Source organism: Gallinula chloropus (genome assembly GCF_964237585.1).
Source record: "Gallinula chloropus genome assembly, chromosome: 26".
In the NCBI taxonomy this organism is placed as follows: domain Eukaryota; kingdom Metazoa; phylum Chordata; class Aves; order Gruiformes; family Rallidae; genus Gallinula; species Gallinula chloropus.
Window position 1 is genome coordinate 1678236 of NC_140111.1, and position 14445 is coordinate 1692680.

Genomic DNA, 14445 nt, shown 5'->3' on the forward strand with positions numbered 1-14445 from the left:
AGCCAAGAAACGTGTGTTGCTGCATATTTCATTCGAAAATGTCCGTGGGGTTTTTTTCCCCCTAAATCATTCGCCTTCCTCGTTCCTGCTTTGCAGTAATGATGTCCTAATAATCTCCTCGTGTGCATTGAGAGAGGAGACAAAAGGAATTGCTCCCAACTAAGATTTCAAGCTTCGGGAGTCAGAAATATTTGCTGCCTCCCGTTCCTCTCGCGTTCGCCTTGAGCCGGGTTTGATTGAATTTGGTTTATTATTATTTTGCAGGACATTTGTTTCCAATTTTCACATCTGCCCCGATATCTCTGTAACTGAAAATCCCTCCCGTAAGGAAAATCGCTGGATAAAGGGATGGAAAGCAACACAAAGGCAGCGATCCGAGAGGCGCTGGGGCCGCGCCGGGGGCCGCGGTCGCTCCGCGGAGCCCCCGCACATTCCGCGGTCCGTGCTGGGGGCGGAGGGGCCGCGCAGTTCCCTGCGGCGATCCCCCCACTCGCCCCCCCCGGCCTTTCTCCCCCCTGACCGGCTTGGCAAAAGGAACTCTGCTTCTTGCTCTCAGCCCACTCCTCCTTCTCTCAGCTCTCACAGACGTGCCATATCGCGATTATCGGTGTTTAAACATCCCGGGTTGCGTTTAAAAAACCCCAAAAAAGGCGGAAAGGGAGGATTTTGAGTAAGTGCAAAAAATCCACCTTGGAAGGGTGGTGCGTGCCGGCATTTTAGTCAACAAATAAACGCTATAGAGGAAAGAGGGGTAAGAGATCAGCCTGGAAGAGACCTTTCTTCTTTCCTCCCCTCTTTTTTAGCGGTATAAACCGGGCTCCCCCCCCACCCTTCCCGGCCTTGTAAATCTGTGATCTCCTTCCGCGGCGCTTTGCGCTGCTCTGTCCCGGATCGCGGATCCCTTTACCAAAGCTGCCTCGCAACGTGTAATTTTAAATACAAAACTCATATATCAGGGAGGGTGAAGCAAGGGGAAGAGGGAGGGGGGGGTGGTGGTTCGGGTTTGGGGGGGGGAGGCTTATGAATGAAAAGGGGTCAGCGCAGAAATCAATCGCGGTGACACCCAAAATAAATCATATTACGTCTTTGCTAAGTCATTGGTGCTTCCTCAGACACGGCAGAAATTTGGGAGGCGTTCGAGCGGGGTTTGTGCGAAAGGAACGCGGGAAGGAGAACCCGGGGGAGGGGGGCGGCGTGGGGCAGGGGGCGAGCGGCCGGCAAGCGGGAGGAGATGGGGGGGAGGGAGACACACACGGACCCGCGGAGGCGGCTTTAAAATGGCGCAGGGAGGCGCGGAGAGGAGCGGAGCAGCCATGACAAGCGGCGTTGTCACCAAGCTCTTTCTTTAGGGTTAGGGGAGGGGAAAGCGAAGCCCCGGCCGCCCGTTTGGTTCCTCCGGCCCCGGGGGCTGCCGCGGGGAGCCAGCCGCTCCCGACGGGGCCCTCGGGGACTCTCCCAGGGGGCTGCCGTCTCCCCCCCGCAGAGAGCCGGGCCGTTGTCTGGTGTGCTCGCTGCCTGGAGCCGGCCTGGGTGGGGTGTCCCCCCCCCTTGCCGGGGTCCCCGGGGGAAAGCGAGGAGTCCGGGAAACCTCCGCGTGGTCGCCCGGTATTTTATTTCGGATTCAGAGCATCAGAGCCGGGTTTGCTTTCTGCTTCGGGCTGTGAAAAGAAATAAAAGGAAATAAAGCAAGCCCTCGACAGATGTTTTCGAAATTGCTGTTCGCAGATCTGGATTATCTCTTCCCGCCGCAACAAAGGGGGGTTGATTTTACGGCTACCTTTTTATTCTTAATAATATTACCAGCCTCTTCCCACACCAAACGAGCAGCCGTTTCAAACCCGCTACCATCTCACTCCGGGAAAGGATTAGGTTTATATTGAAAATCGAAGTAGATTGAAATTAAAATATGCAAGTGAACATTACTTAACACCTTCCCATAAATGAAAGCAAAGCGTCTAGCGCACAGTTTGCACTGCCTGCAGACGACTTGCCTTCCCATCCTAGCCTGGGAGTCATCGCATCCCTTCCCGCATCTCACTGCCCTCTCCCACCGACTCCTCTCCTCTCTGAAAGTCCCAGAGCCATGCGGAGAGAAAGCAAGCTCAGGCACAGCCCAAGTACCACAGAAGGCTATTCATTATCTTTAAGTTTATTTAATATCTCCAGCTTCTGGAACATACTCAGCGGCAGCGTTGGCACTGCCAGACGTTGTCTATCAAAGCGCCATTTGTTCCAGTGCTTTACATATTTCCCCTCTCGCCTCCTCCCCCTCGCAATCCTGAATACAGGCTTGTTGGGGGACGGCAGGAGCAGGGAATCAGATGGTCGGGGCTGGCCCACGCCAAGAGCTCCGAGCGCCGCCGGGCAGCCCCGGGCCGGGGCGGCAGCATCGAGCTCGCAGCGGCCGGGGCCGCTCAGCGCTGGCCGGTCCCCGGGGCCGCTCTGTGCCCTCCTGGTTCAGGTCATGACTCTGCACGTCCCCTTTGCCTCTCCAGAGAAGGGAGCTTCTTGTTCATCTTAAAAAATACGTGCACATAGATATATCTCCCCGCAAATCGGTTTTGCAGCGGATTTCCACCAACACACACGCCCTTTCCGTGGGGAAGGGAGGAGGGGAAGGGAGAGGCGGAGGGGAGGGGATAAGAGGGACACCATCCTCTGCAGGGTACCCCCCCCTTTCCATGGAGGAGGAGGTGGGTGGCTTCCCCCCCCACCAGACGGAGGAGGCAGCGCCGGGGTAGGACAGGGGCGGGGAAGGGGCTTCCACGAACCCCCCAACGTAAACCCTGACACCTTATCAATACAAATCTCTAACAAGGGCCCTTCTCCAGATCATAATGACTTCTCAAAGTTGCTGCAGGTCTAGAAAGCATGCCAGTCACAGCCACAGATCAATTCTACACCCACGGAAAGTGACTTAATAAATGGAACCTCGCCAGTTATTATCCTTGCTAACAGCAGGCCCCTTCTTATTTGTCCTAATTAGCAAGACTGAAATGTCGGAGGAAAGAAGGGGAATATTCAATAAAATCTAAATTATTGAATGACTGTAAGATTTCGCCATTAGTTCAGCCATTCTTTACCTTCTTCAAAATGTCAAACAAATGGGGAATGCATATTTGCAACCCTGCCCTTCTGTTCTGTGCAACTGGAGGGCATATATTAAGCATATTAAGCGTATTCAGCTCTTGATCGTTGTCAAAACACTGCAATTGCCTCACGATTATTAACCTAGAAATATGCAAATGAGCTACCCTCGCACGTGTTGTAGGGATGCTAAAGTAATATTTATCTTGTGCTGATCTAGTCTGGGGATGCGTTTGCTAAAGAGCTACTCGAAGCCCTGAAGTTGTTGAACCAACCCATTAGAGCCATGGGCAAACTCAAGGGGGGAAAAACCTTCTGTGAAGGAACCGCTGGCGAGACAGGAGTTGAGCCTTTGATGTGAGAGGTGGGAAGAGTTAACTTCTCCTGGGGAATCCCCCCGACCTTCCTCCTGAGCTGATGGTTTTCGGGAGTATCCCTGCAGTGACGGTTTTCTCAGCTGAGTTGTAGCATCCTTTTCCAGCACTTAACCGCATCCCAGTGCGCAGCTTGAGGGACGTTCCTAATGCTCCATCACCATCAAAGGAGGGAGGTGGGAGAGGGGATCTTCTGCTTACCATCCCAACATCCCCGCATCCATCCGAGTTCTGCCTGTTTTAGGGATTTTAATTATTATTTTTCCTCTCTCAGAGAAGGATCCGGATAAACCAATTTAAGAATCGCTGCAGTTTGGCCCGGCGAACCTAGTTCTCAACTCCAGCTGTTTAAACTAACGCTGGCTGAGGTTATTAATGCTGATGAACTAAAAAACCTGATAATAACTCCATGTGCTTCTTAAAGGGAGGATTTAGGTGGAGCTGGCCCACACCAGGCCTACCAGGTGCTGGATCTGAATGAAACGCAGAGGGTTTGGGACCCGTTGGGTTCAGTCTCGGCCCTGCACCCCCCGGGAGCTGTTCGAGGCCGGACCTGAGCCCAGACCCAGCAGAACCCAAGCAAGGGTCTCCGAGATGCCCTGAGTGAAGGCAAGGACCGTCCCGAGCAGGGCTGAGTGAGGATGAGGAGCCCATAGTGTCCACCCGAGAAAAGCACCGCTGTACACCGGAGCAGCGGATACAGACCTCTCCTCGCCACTCTCCAGAGCAGAAAGACTTAAATGAACCTCGTTGGCGAGGCTCACAGACACACCTCTGCCCTGGGCCCACATGCAAATAGCCGATGCGACTCACAAGGACACAGGGCAGGTTCCCCGGAGGCATCGAAAGAGGGATCTGCTCTATTGGCACAGGAGGAGGTGGGATTCGAGGGGTCTGCGCCACCCTGAAGAGGGAAAAAATACCCAAAGAGGCACTTCTTAGCCAACTATTCCACTCAGAGTGCTGGTCAGGAGACCGGGAACACAAACCATGCATGAGAAGGCTCCCATCCCCTCTGGGGGATGCTGACCACCTACAGCCCGTCCCCCTCCACACGCTCGACACGGTGTGGAGCCGGTCACGGTGCCGGTCCCTTCCCCGGCCTCGGTGGAGAGGCCACGGTCCGGCCGGTCCCCGGCGCTGCGCCCGCCCGGCCCCCGGCAGCGGCAGAGAAGAATTATTATATCTTAATTGTCTGGTATTTGTTCTGCAGCTCGGAGATAGCCGGGCGCTTGTAACTCATTAAAAGGATTCCTTCTGCGTTTCTTCGGACTCCCAAACTCCGAAGCATTTTTCCATACACTACTTTATTTCCCCTCTCCAGGTTTTAGCCCCAAATATAGCTTAGGGCGCTATGATCTAATGAAGACACATGCCGGGGCTATAAATTTCTCTGACATTTTCTAGGGACAAGTCCTTTTTGGTGATAACGGAGTCCACAGCCAAACACGCACCCCAAGCCTCAGCAGTGCGTCTTATAAATCACCCCGCCAGGAGCCAGAAGTGACATTTCTTACACACGACACAAACTTTCTCCACAGAGAGTTATATTTAACTCCAAAACGAAGCATCCGAAGACTCTGAGCACTCTGGAGCCTTTGGAAATGCCTCATTCCTTCTGTGTCGCCTGCACAAAAACTCCCCGGTCTGTCTCGGGTAAAGATTTCTTACAAGAGGTGTTCCCACAAACCGCCTTCAGAAGGGCCCTATCCTCCACGTCAGGAGACTTGTTTGAAAGCAAACAAACTGTGTCTTAGGGAGGGGTGAAATCTCCTCTCCAGGCTGCTGCAGCCCCCAGACTCGTTGAGCCGCTTTATGCCACCACAAGCAAGAAACTGCTCTCAAGAAAAGGTTTATTTTAATAAGATGTCTTCATCAGTTTGGAATAAAAGGAGTGGTTTTCCCTAGGAGGGCAAAGAGACGCATCTTGCTCCTTTAGTAGTGAGGGGGGCGTGTTTCCACCCCGGGACAGAGAGCCCCAGGTTTTGTCACACCTCGTCCCTCTGTCTCGGGGTGGATGGAGGGGCCAAGGGCACAGGATGGCTTTGGTGGGCATGAGAGGTTTCCCCGACACCAAGAGCTCCGCGCAAAAACTGTTATGCTGCTGCTGACCTCCTCGTTTCGTACCTGCTCCTCAAATAAAGGCCGAGCACGGTCCTGAACTGCTTTGGGCCTGCAGCAGCTCTCGGGCGGAGTTCTGCACCCTCAGCAAGAGATCTGGACCATCAGGCAAGGCAGTGATTTCCCCTGCCTCCCATGGACCTTCCGATCCCGCGCCAGGACAGCTCCAGGAACCACAGGGCTGAGAGATTCCCTGCTTACCCTCTCTCCTCATTCATCTCCAGATACTTTATTTTAACCCTGTTGAGTGGGAGACAGCGGCATCCCCAGAAAAGGTGCCATCTGTGGTTTAGGGGGTAGGGATAATTACTGCCTCCCTCAATACATAAATGAAAATTAAGTAATAAATATAATGAAAGGCTAAGTAACTATTTGTGTGATGGTGTAGGACAAAGATCTGATAATTTAAGAATCTCTAGCTACGCCTTTTATCTGGCCGCCTTCCCTCCCGCAACTCCCCGTAAAGGAGATTTAAAGGATTAAACACATAAGTCATAAAATTAGGTTCTCTCGGCGACTGGTTGTTATTAATAGCTTGATACTTCTTTCTCCTGCGGGTTACGAATGTCTGTGCCGAAACGGGGTCTCACACCTCCTCCACAGGGAGAATTAAAGCCGGTAGTAGCAGCAGTAGTTTGATATCGGGTCCAGGACAAGCGGCCAAGAAAGAGATTTGGAAAAGCGATTCCCAAGCGCTTCCCGGTGTAGCTGGATGCACAGTGACGCCGCGGCTTTCGAAAATACCGCGCAGACACCACAAGCCGTGTATTTTGGGAAAGATCATGCCACTTTGGGGATGGGAGTCGGAGCCGGAGGGCAGCGTGGGCTGAAGAGCAGCCACCCCGCTCGCCCTGCCCCGGGTCGGCAGTGCGGCAGCTCCGGGAAGGGGTGTCCGGGGGAGCCCCGGGATGCCAGCCCTGGGCAGGGGGTGGGAAGAAAACACCTTCCGCCCTCACCACACCTCGAAATCTCCCCGGGCTCCCACAGCAGGTAAGAAGTGAGGGGCCTGAGCAGGCTGCGGACAGGAGCAGATGGCGAGCGGCCCCGCAGTGCCCGGGGGGAGGGCAGGGAGGAGCGGGAAGGCAACAGCCCCTTTCTGAGGGGAAACTGGTTCCAACACCCCATCTTCCGCGATCTGACAGTTACCTCAACAGAGGGACAAAAAAAAAAGCCTTTGCCAAAGTGACTTCAGCTCCGTCCCTCCCTCCCCGGGTCTATCCGCACTTTACCACTCTCATCTCCTCAGTATCTTCACTTTCCCCAAAAGCCGGGCTTGGAGCGGCTCCCAGGAGCCCGAGGACCGCGTTCATTTCATCCCCTGCTCGGAGGTCTTTGCTGCATTTCATGGCTCAGATTTTGATCCCGTCCTATACAATTTTTTCCATTAAGCACAGAAACTCTGTGCTCTCACCCCAAACCTGCCCAGGGTCTAAAAGCTGTTTTCCCCTCCACTGAGAGGAGATGTGTAGCAAAACTTTCCCCCCGTAACTCCGCAGCAGTGAATTCTCTCGGAGCTAATTCTGAAACTCCAGAAGACAGCTGCTTTTTAATGACATAAAGCATCCCCTTAATGCAACACCGGAGTGAGATCATGGTGGAAAATTATCAGACAAGACGAAACATTTGATTCAAGGATGAAATAAACATCTATCCTTTTCTTTTTTCATTTTACACCCATAAATCACCTATTGTAAACATCGTTTAAATAGAATACATTCAATTTAAGCGGGAGTGCAACATAATATAAAAAGCACTCCTGGAATCAAATTAGAAACCGATTTCTTTTGCAAGGGGAATGACATGAGAGTAGCTTTGAATCTTTATAATCACTTTCGGTTGTTTTATGCAAAAAAGGAGGTAGTGAGTTTCAGAGAACATTTGTAACTTGAAGGATTTTCTTCTTGAATATCTCAGCATCAGCAAAGTCGGCAGAATAAATGAATAAATAGGTACGCAGCTCTGGAGATAGTTTCCCCATTTTTTTTATTGAAGGACAAGAGTTGTAATTGGCTAAAACTCGCGTTTTCTCTCGGAGGGATTTATAGGAAGGAGGGAGGTTGATGCCACCTCTGTCTGTGTTGCAGTTTTTTTAACAAATGTTACCCCAACGTGTTGCATCAGCCAAACCTACCAACTAACGGATGTGTTTATGCCTTTCAAAGTGAACTTTTGGCCTGGGGGGAAAAAAGAGAGGAAAAAAAGTGCCCTCCTGGTTCTTCTTAGAGTCTGAATAACCAGTAAATATCCTGACAAGTAACAAATGACTGTGGGCGTCATATTGTTGGGTGCTCTTGTCTCCCTTCTGCTAACAAGTAAATAAATGTTGCCTACCTATGTTTCCATTCTCTGAGGAGTGGAGTGGCCAGCCTGAAGTTAGTGTCTTTCCACCTACTCATCAGCTGAACTCTGCTAGGGGAAAGCTCCAGCCTGACAAGAGATTCGGGGAAAGATCAAATGAGGTTTGTTATGGAAAAAACCCAGAGCTTAAAGCTCCAGCAGTGGTTAAAGCCTTTAAATCATCCCGTTTTCAGCAGCAAATGTGTAGGTGAATGGGCGAGTGGATGGATAGAAAGATACGTAGACAGACACATGGATAATTTTCAGTTCCATTCCTCCAGCTGTTAAACTGGGCATGGTATTTCTCCAACAAAAGACATTTTGTCTTCCTAACTTTATTTCATTGCCTCATTAGAATATTGATTTAATTTCCTCGCTTTTACCCACACTTCCCCTAGACACAAAGCTGGTGTGGCAAAATTAAAACACATGGAGCCTATTTTTCTTGGGAGCTTCTATTAGAACCCTCACCCCAGAAAACACCAAATATGTTCAAACCACTTTTTAGGGAAAAGTTTCGAAATGAGGAAAAGAACATCCTTTTGTGCTTGGGGGGGAAGAGTGGTCAGACCTCCCTACCGCTTTTCCCTCTGTCTTTCATTTTCTCACATGGAGCTGGGGTTGGGGAAAACCTTTTTAAGTTGGGGCAAGGGGAAGTTCTCCTGAAAGTGGCTACTCGCATAACTTGGGGGCCTTTTTAGCACTTAAAACAGTTGTGGATAATTCTAATTCTTCTCCCAGCCCTTCTTCCCCTCCACCTCCCCGCACCCCAGCTCCCTCCTCTCTTTTAAAGTCTTTGAGGAAAGATTTTGACGTATTCGTGTTGTTATCAGATTGATGGGCAGGGTTTGATTGAAACCCCTTTGTCATGCAAATGTCAGGGCCTTGATGGATGAGCTCAGAGATGTGACAAACTTCAGGAGCCCCTCGCTCATTGGGCTGGGGGAGGACCACGTGGCCGCCTCCCCCTGCCCCCACCCCGGCCCCGCCGAGGGCTGCGGGGCTCGAGGGCCAGCGATGCATGGAAGGAAGTTTTACAGCTTTGACATACTATCTAAAGGTTGTAGGGCAGGCGGAATCCCCCCCAAAACAGGCTGACCCTCCTCCATCAGTGGCAGATGGACAATACTAGGATGAACTCCTTCTTAGAGTATGCAATTTGTAACCGTGGGACGGGCGCCTACCACCATTTAGAGCAAAGCTCCCCTTCCTTCCCCTCTTGCTCAGGTAGCCCCGCCAGTGACACTTTTAACGGAGACGGGCGCTTTGGCGTGGGAGGGAGCCCGGCCGCGGCCGCCCATCTCCCCCAGCAGAGCCCCGGCTATCACCCTCCCTCCTCCGGGCGCCCCATCCCCTTCGCGGGCGCTGCCCCAGCCGCCGGGTACCCAGCCCAAACCTGCAGCCCCGGCTACGGGCATCACCAGCTCTACCTCGGCCAGCAGGACGCGGATGGTGTGTACTTCCAAACGGCCGGCTACTCCGCCAACGCGGGATCCAACCTCGGCTCCTTAGCAGAGAGCTACTGCGGGGCGGTGGCGGCCGCTGGGCAGTACCAGCAGCAACACCTTTACGGGCAGGAGCAGCCCGGCTACTTGCCCGGCGTTTACAGCAACCTCTCGCCTTCTTTAAATGAGGACAAAGACCCTGCATGCCCCTCCGAGCCGTGCCCCAGCGCCACGCAGACCTTCGACTGGATGAAAGTGAAGAGGAACCCGCCCAAGACAGGTGAGTTTGGGGAGCGTAGAGCTGGGTGAGGACGGTTCCCATCCGGGGGGAGGAAGGAGGCGGGGGACAGCTCCCCAGCCCTGTAAGGAAAGAGACCCTTTCCCGGGCTTTGTACCCAGGGGCTCATCTTTCAGGGGTACACGGATTTGTTTTCCTTTGGGCTTTTGTTTTTTTAAACACCAGCTCAGCTCTAATGAAGAGCCAGCTAGAGATTTTCCAGACACATCTGATGGAGGGTCCCTGAGCTCAGTTTCCCGCAGGCCCAATGCGACTGAAGCCCAGCTCGGAATAGGAAATGCTCCGGGCTTCCTGCTTCTTCCACAGTCGTGTTTTCCATCTCCCCTATTGTTCAACTTCCTTCTCCACAATCTTCCTTAAACCACAACCTTCCCTCCTCCCCCCATCACCCCCTTCACCCTCAAGCTTCATGGCAGTTTACAGGGAACTGATGGAGGGAGGAATGGTTGCAGGGGAAGGGGGGCAGCTCTGTAGAGTAGTGGTCTGTCTCTCCAGGTTGTATCCCAGGGATGGGAAGCCAGGGGTAGCTGAGCATCTAGGGGGTGGGGGGATGAGGGGGGATGGGATGGGAAGAGCAAGAAGCTCCGGGCGGTGGAGGAACCAAATGCCCAGGAGAGGAAGGGAGCGGGGGAGAGTCAGCACCCACACCCCACACACCCCCCTCCCGCTCTTCCTAGAGAGGGAATTGCTCTGGCTGCTCCTGCCCTGTTGGTGTTTGCTCCTCAACAGCTAAAGTGTCGGAGTACGGACTGCTGGGCCAGCCCAACACCATCCGCACCAACTTCACCACCAAGCAGCTGACGGAGCTGGAGAAGGAGTTTCACTTTAACAAATACCTCACCCGGGCCCGCAGGGTGGAAATCGCCGCTACCCTGGAGCTCAACGAAACCCAGGTCAAGATCTGGTTCCAGAACAGGCGGATGAAACAGAAGAAGAGGGAAAAAGAAGGTCTCGCCTCGGCTACTGCCTCCAGGTCTGCGAAGGAAGCGAGTGAAGCCTCGGATCAGTCCAACTGCACCTCACCTGAGGCTTCTCCCAGCTCCGTGTCATCCTGAAACGCGTCCCCGCCGGGGCACAGGGATCAGCCCGGGGCTGCCCTCCCGGGGCAGCTGCTCCCTGCAGACCCCAGCAGACACACACGCACAAACACGCACCTCCCCCGCACAACCCCGCCCGCACACACGCGTGGGAGCAAGGCCATGCTGCCCTCCGAGCAGTCCCTGCGGCTCCGGCCGTCTCCACGCGTGCGACACCAGTTCTCCCGCTTGCATCTCTGTCCTTTAATTTATAGACCCTCTATAAAACACTGGACTCCAAAGGAGCAGCCGTGTCCTCGTATAGCCTTAGCAATAGGCGTTTGTCTCAGGGACGTTTCTCCCTCTCCCTTCTCCCTCCCCTATAGGAACTGCACTTTCAACCACAGAAACTTTAAAACGAATTTAGTTTTCCCCCGTTTTAAAAATGTGCACGACGACTTTTGCCTGCAGGAATCCTACGTTTGATGTATTTTTCCTCCCTGCGAGGTTGTAAAAAAGTTTGGGGGGATTTTATTTTTATTATTTCCTTTTTTATTTACTGTATGTATATCTTGGAATGAGATCTGAGGCATCCGAGATGTTAGAGGCCTCTGCAAAGACCCAAACACCAAGCAAAAGATGTAATTCCTCTGCTACCATTTTGCACTATTACTGCTTTACAGGGTTTTCTACACGCTCTGCGACTATGACTGTTACTGATGCTGGGGGAGGGAGGGTCGTGCTATCAGAGAAAACGAGATGAGGTGAAGGCTGACCTCGGGGTGCTTTGGGCAACGGTCACTGTCGTAGGAGATGTGAAGGTGGACGGGAACAAGGCTCTGGGGGGGCCGCGGGGCTTGGCTCCCCCAGGCACTGATGCACTGGTTGCTATTTATTGTACGTCTCGATAGCCTGAAGTCCTGGAACGAAGTAGCACAGTTCCTCGTACCCCCCCACCCTCTTAGGCTTATCGGAGTCAGATAAAAACGTTATTTAACCATGGCAAAATTGTTTCCCTTCCCCACGAGAAACTTTAGGGTAGGACGAAGTGAAAAACACGGCAACTTTTGTTAAAGATTGTTTTAAAGGGAAAAAACGTCATTGAGAAAAACTAGCGGTTTCTTAATCGGAATCTCCTACTTCCCTTCCACTCCCTTCCCTTCCCCGTGCTCTGTATCTCGAAATGAAACTACCTCAGTCTAATAAAGTTTACTTTTTCCACACGCAAGTGCTCTCGACTCTAAGAGCAATGGAAATCTCTCCCGTCCAGGGAAATGCGAGACACGGGGCGGGGGGAGCCCGGGCTCGGAGGGAGGAGGAGGAAGGAAAAGGTCTCCGGCTGCTACCAAAGCTCCCAAACAAACCTCCCGATCCTGCTTCCTGCGGGTACCCTACAAACCGCCCCCCATCCCACCCCTCCCCGCTCGGTAGCGGCAGGATCGGGCTCGTCTCCGCTTCGGGGGACCAAATCGCCCGGACGGGACCGGATAGAGACGCGGCGCTCCCCGCGTGGGGTTTTTTAAGCGTGCAAGGAGGCCTAATGAGAACAGATCGTCATCATCATCATCATCATCATCCGCTGTATAAGCATCCCGGCACGGAAACAGATCTACATTACTGGAGCAACATTAACAGGGACGGGCTTGGGGTCCGGGGTGGGGGCAAAGCGCGTTTCTCAATTATAGGATCAGAGCCTGATCCCACTCAAAACCAAAACGAAGCGGCGCTTTGGTTTCCTCCCTTCGATTTCCCAAAGCGACCCCTGAAAGGGTGTTTTGCACAGTAAAAATAACACACGAGATCAGTTCCCGGGGGGGTGGATGGAGCCCGCGGGTACCGGCAGCGCTGCGCGGCGGGGCAGAGCCGTTCTGGGGCCGGGGGGGGACCCCGGCTATAGCTCTGACCTTTTTACCTCGAAACGCCTCTGGGATTTCTAAACAAGTAAACAGAGGGGCTGCCAGGAGAAACTATTGTTCTGGCTTCGCCAAATTTGCAAACCTTTTCGGTGGGGGCGTGAGTGGGGCGAGGAATGAGCAAAGTACCTGCTGCAACTGCAGCCGAGCCCCGGGCATCCTGCCCCGCAGCGCCGCTCGGCCCGGGCACGGCTCCTCTGGAGGTCCCTGGGCGACAGAGCATCGCTCTTCCCCGGTGATACAATCTTCCCCCATCTAACACACCTCTCTAGCTCGAAAGAAAAGATTGTTGATTGTCCAAAGAAAAGATTGTTGAGTGTCCAATTAGCTCAGAGATAAGGGGGGAAAAAAAGAGGGAAAGAGGGGGAAAAGGTGAAAAGAGGATTTTGTTACACTAGCAGTTTGCAGATCAGAGGAGGGGGGAAAAAAGCACCAAAAGATGTGACTTTATAACCTGTTGGGTGTGAGTCAGCTTGATTTAACCTATTCGTTGAACCAGTGCGACTGAAGGTTTTGTTGAACCTGTGTGATTTAAGCTGTTTCATCGAAATAGGGAGTTGTGCTTCAGGAAGCTCGTGGGTTTATACCGAGAGGATTTTCAGGCCCGGTTTATGTTCCTGGGCTCTGCTCTGCTCCCACGCAGCCTGGGAAGGGGCTGGAGCCCCGCTCGCTCCCAGGTGAGGTGGCAGCGCCCGGCCGGGCGGCCCCGCAAGAGCCGGGGGAGAGCGGAAAGGCCGGGACAAAAAGGAGGGGACTGATGTGTCAGTGTGTCGGGCACAACAAAGGCTCACAGCTCCCATTTGAAACTCAAAGGGAGTCTCCGGAAGAGTCCGCAGAGCCGGTGCCGAGGCGCCCTTACATATGTAACCCCCTCCGGGCTCCCCCCTCGCCCCGTTGCCTTTGCCCCCTCGCTGCCAAGCCGTGTTTCTCTAACAACGAGCACCGCACACAGCTAATCTCTTTTTCTCCCCCGCTCTCTCTCAAAGTTTCTCACGCTCCCTTTTGTCTCAGGAGCCCAAAACCCACCGCTGCGAAGCAGGAGCCTGTTGGAAAGGCCACGCCAGGACACCCGCGGCTGGGGGTCCCTCGGCCGGTAACAGATGCTCCTGTGAAGTGGTGAGGGACACCCGTGTCTGCCCCACACCCAGAGAAGCAGATAGAGTGGGCACCAGTACTTCAGTACCCATACAGACACCTATGTATCCACACGGGACATGAACTTACTCCTTACTGCAGTGCATCAGGGTAGACTACACAGTAAGAGGCACACGTGAGTCTGCAGACCTACAGGCAGAAGTTCCTATCAGTAGAGACTATTGCTATAGTCCGACTTTACCACAAATAGGAGGTCTACACACACTCCTTTGTTTTATATAAAAGATACACAAGGATGTGGCTATTTATTACCCAGTATATTCCCCTATCTCCATGTGTGTCTGTCCGTGGGTCCCTGGTATTGCATTTTTCATGAGCAGGAAAATTAGCCAAGTCCCCCTGTACACTCACACACAAAGCCACGTCTTAATGGAGATTTATTCTTTTAATATCCCAAAGGAAGGGGAAATTCCCAGTTAAAGAAATGTAACTGTGTAAATTATTAATGGCAGTCGGTGTGTTGGAGCTGTTGTCCCTCTGCGGGAGGAGGGATGGGGAAGGGATGAGAGAGTCCCTCTCCTCTGGCTCGGCTCCCAGAGCAGAGAGAGACCCGAGGAGCACACCCGGCTCTGACCTGGTGTGGCAGCTCCTCCAGGGCCATCTGTTCCTTACCCCTTGGTGTGAAATGTTTCTCTTCTCCCTAAAGCATTTGTTCTCACAATGTGAGGCCCTTTTGATCTCAGAAGAGGACATTCTATT

At 53.0% G+C, this 14445-nt stretch overlaps 1 protein-coding gene across 1 annotated transcript; it reads left to right on the top strand.

Annotated features, from left to right (window-relative positions):
- Nucleotides 1–9037: 9037 nt before the first annotated feature.
- Nucleotides 9038–10717, top strand: HOXB1 (homeobox B1; the record flags this gene model as incomplete). The annotated part of the gene is made up of 2 exons (XM_084275580.1): nt 9038–9644; nt 10392–10717. 2 exons carry the CDS (start codon nt 9038–9040, stop codon nt 10715–10717), a joined length of 933 nt encoding a protein of 310 aa, XP_084131706.1.
- Between the last annotated feature and the right edge of the window lie 3728 nt (nt 10718–14445).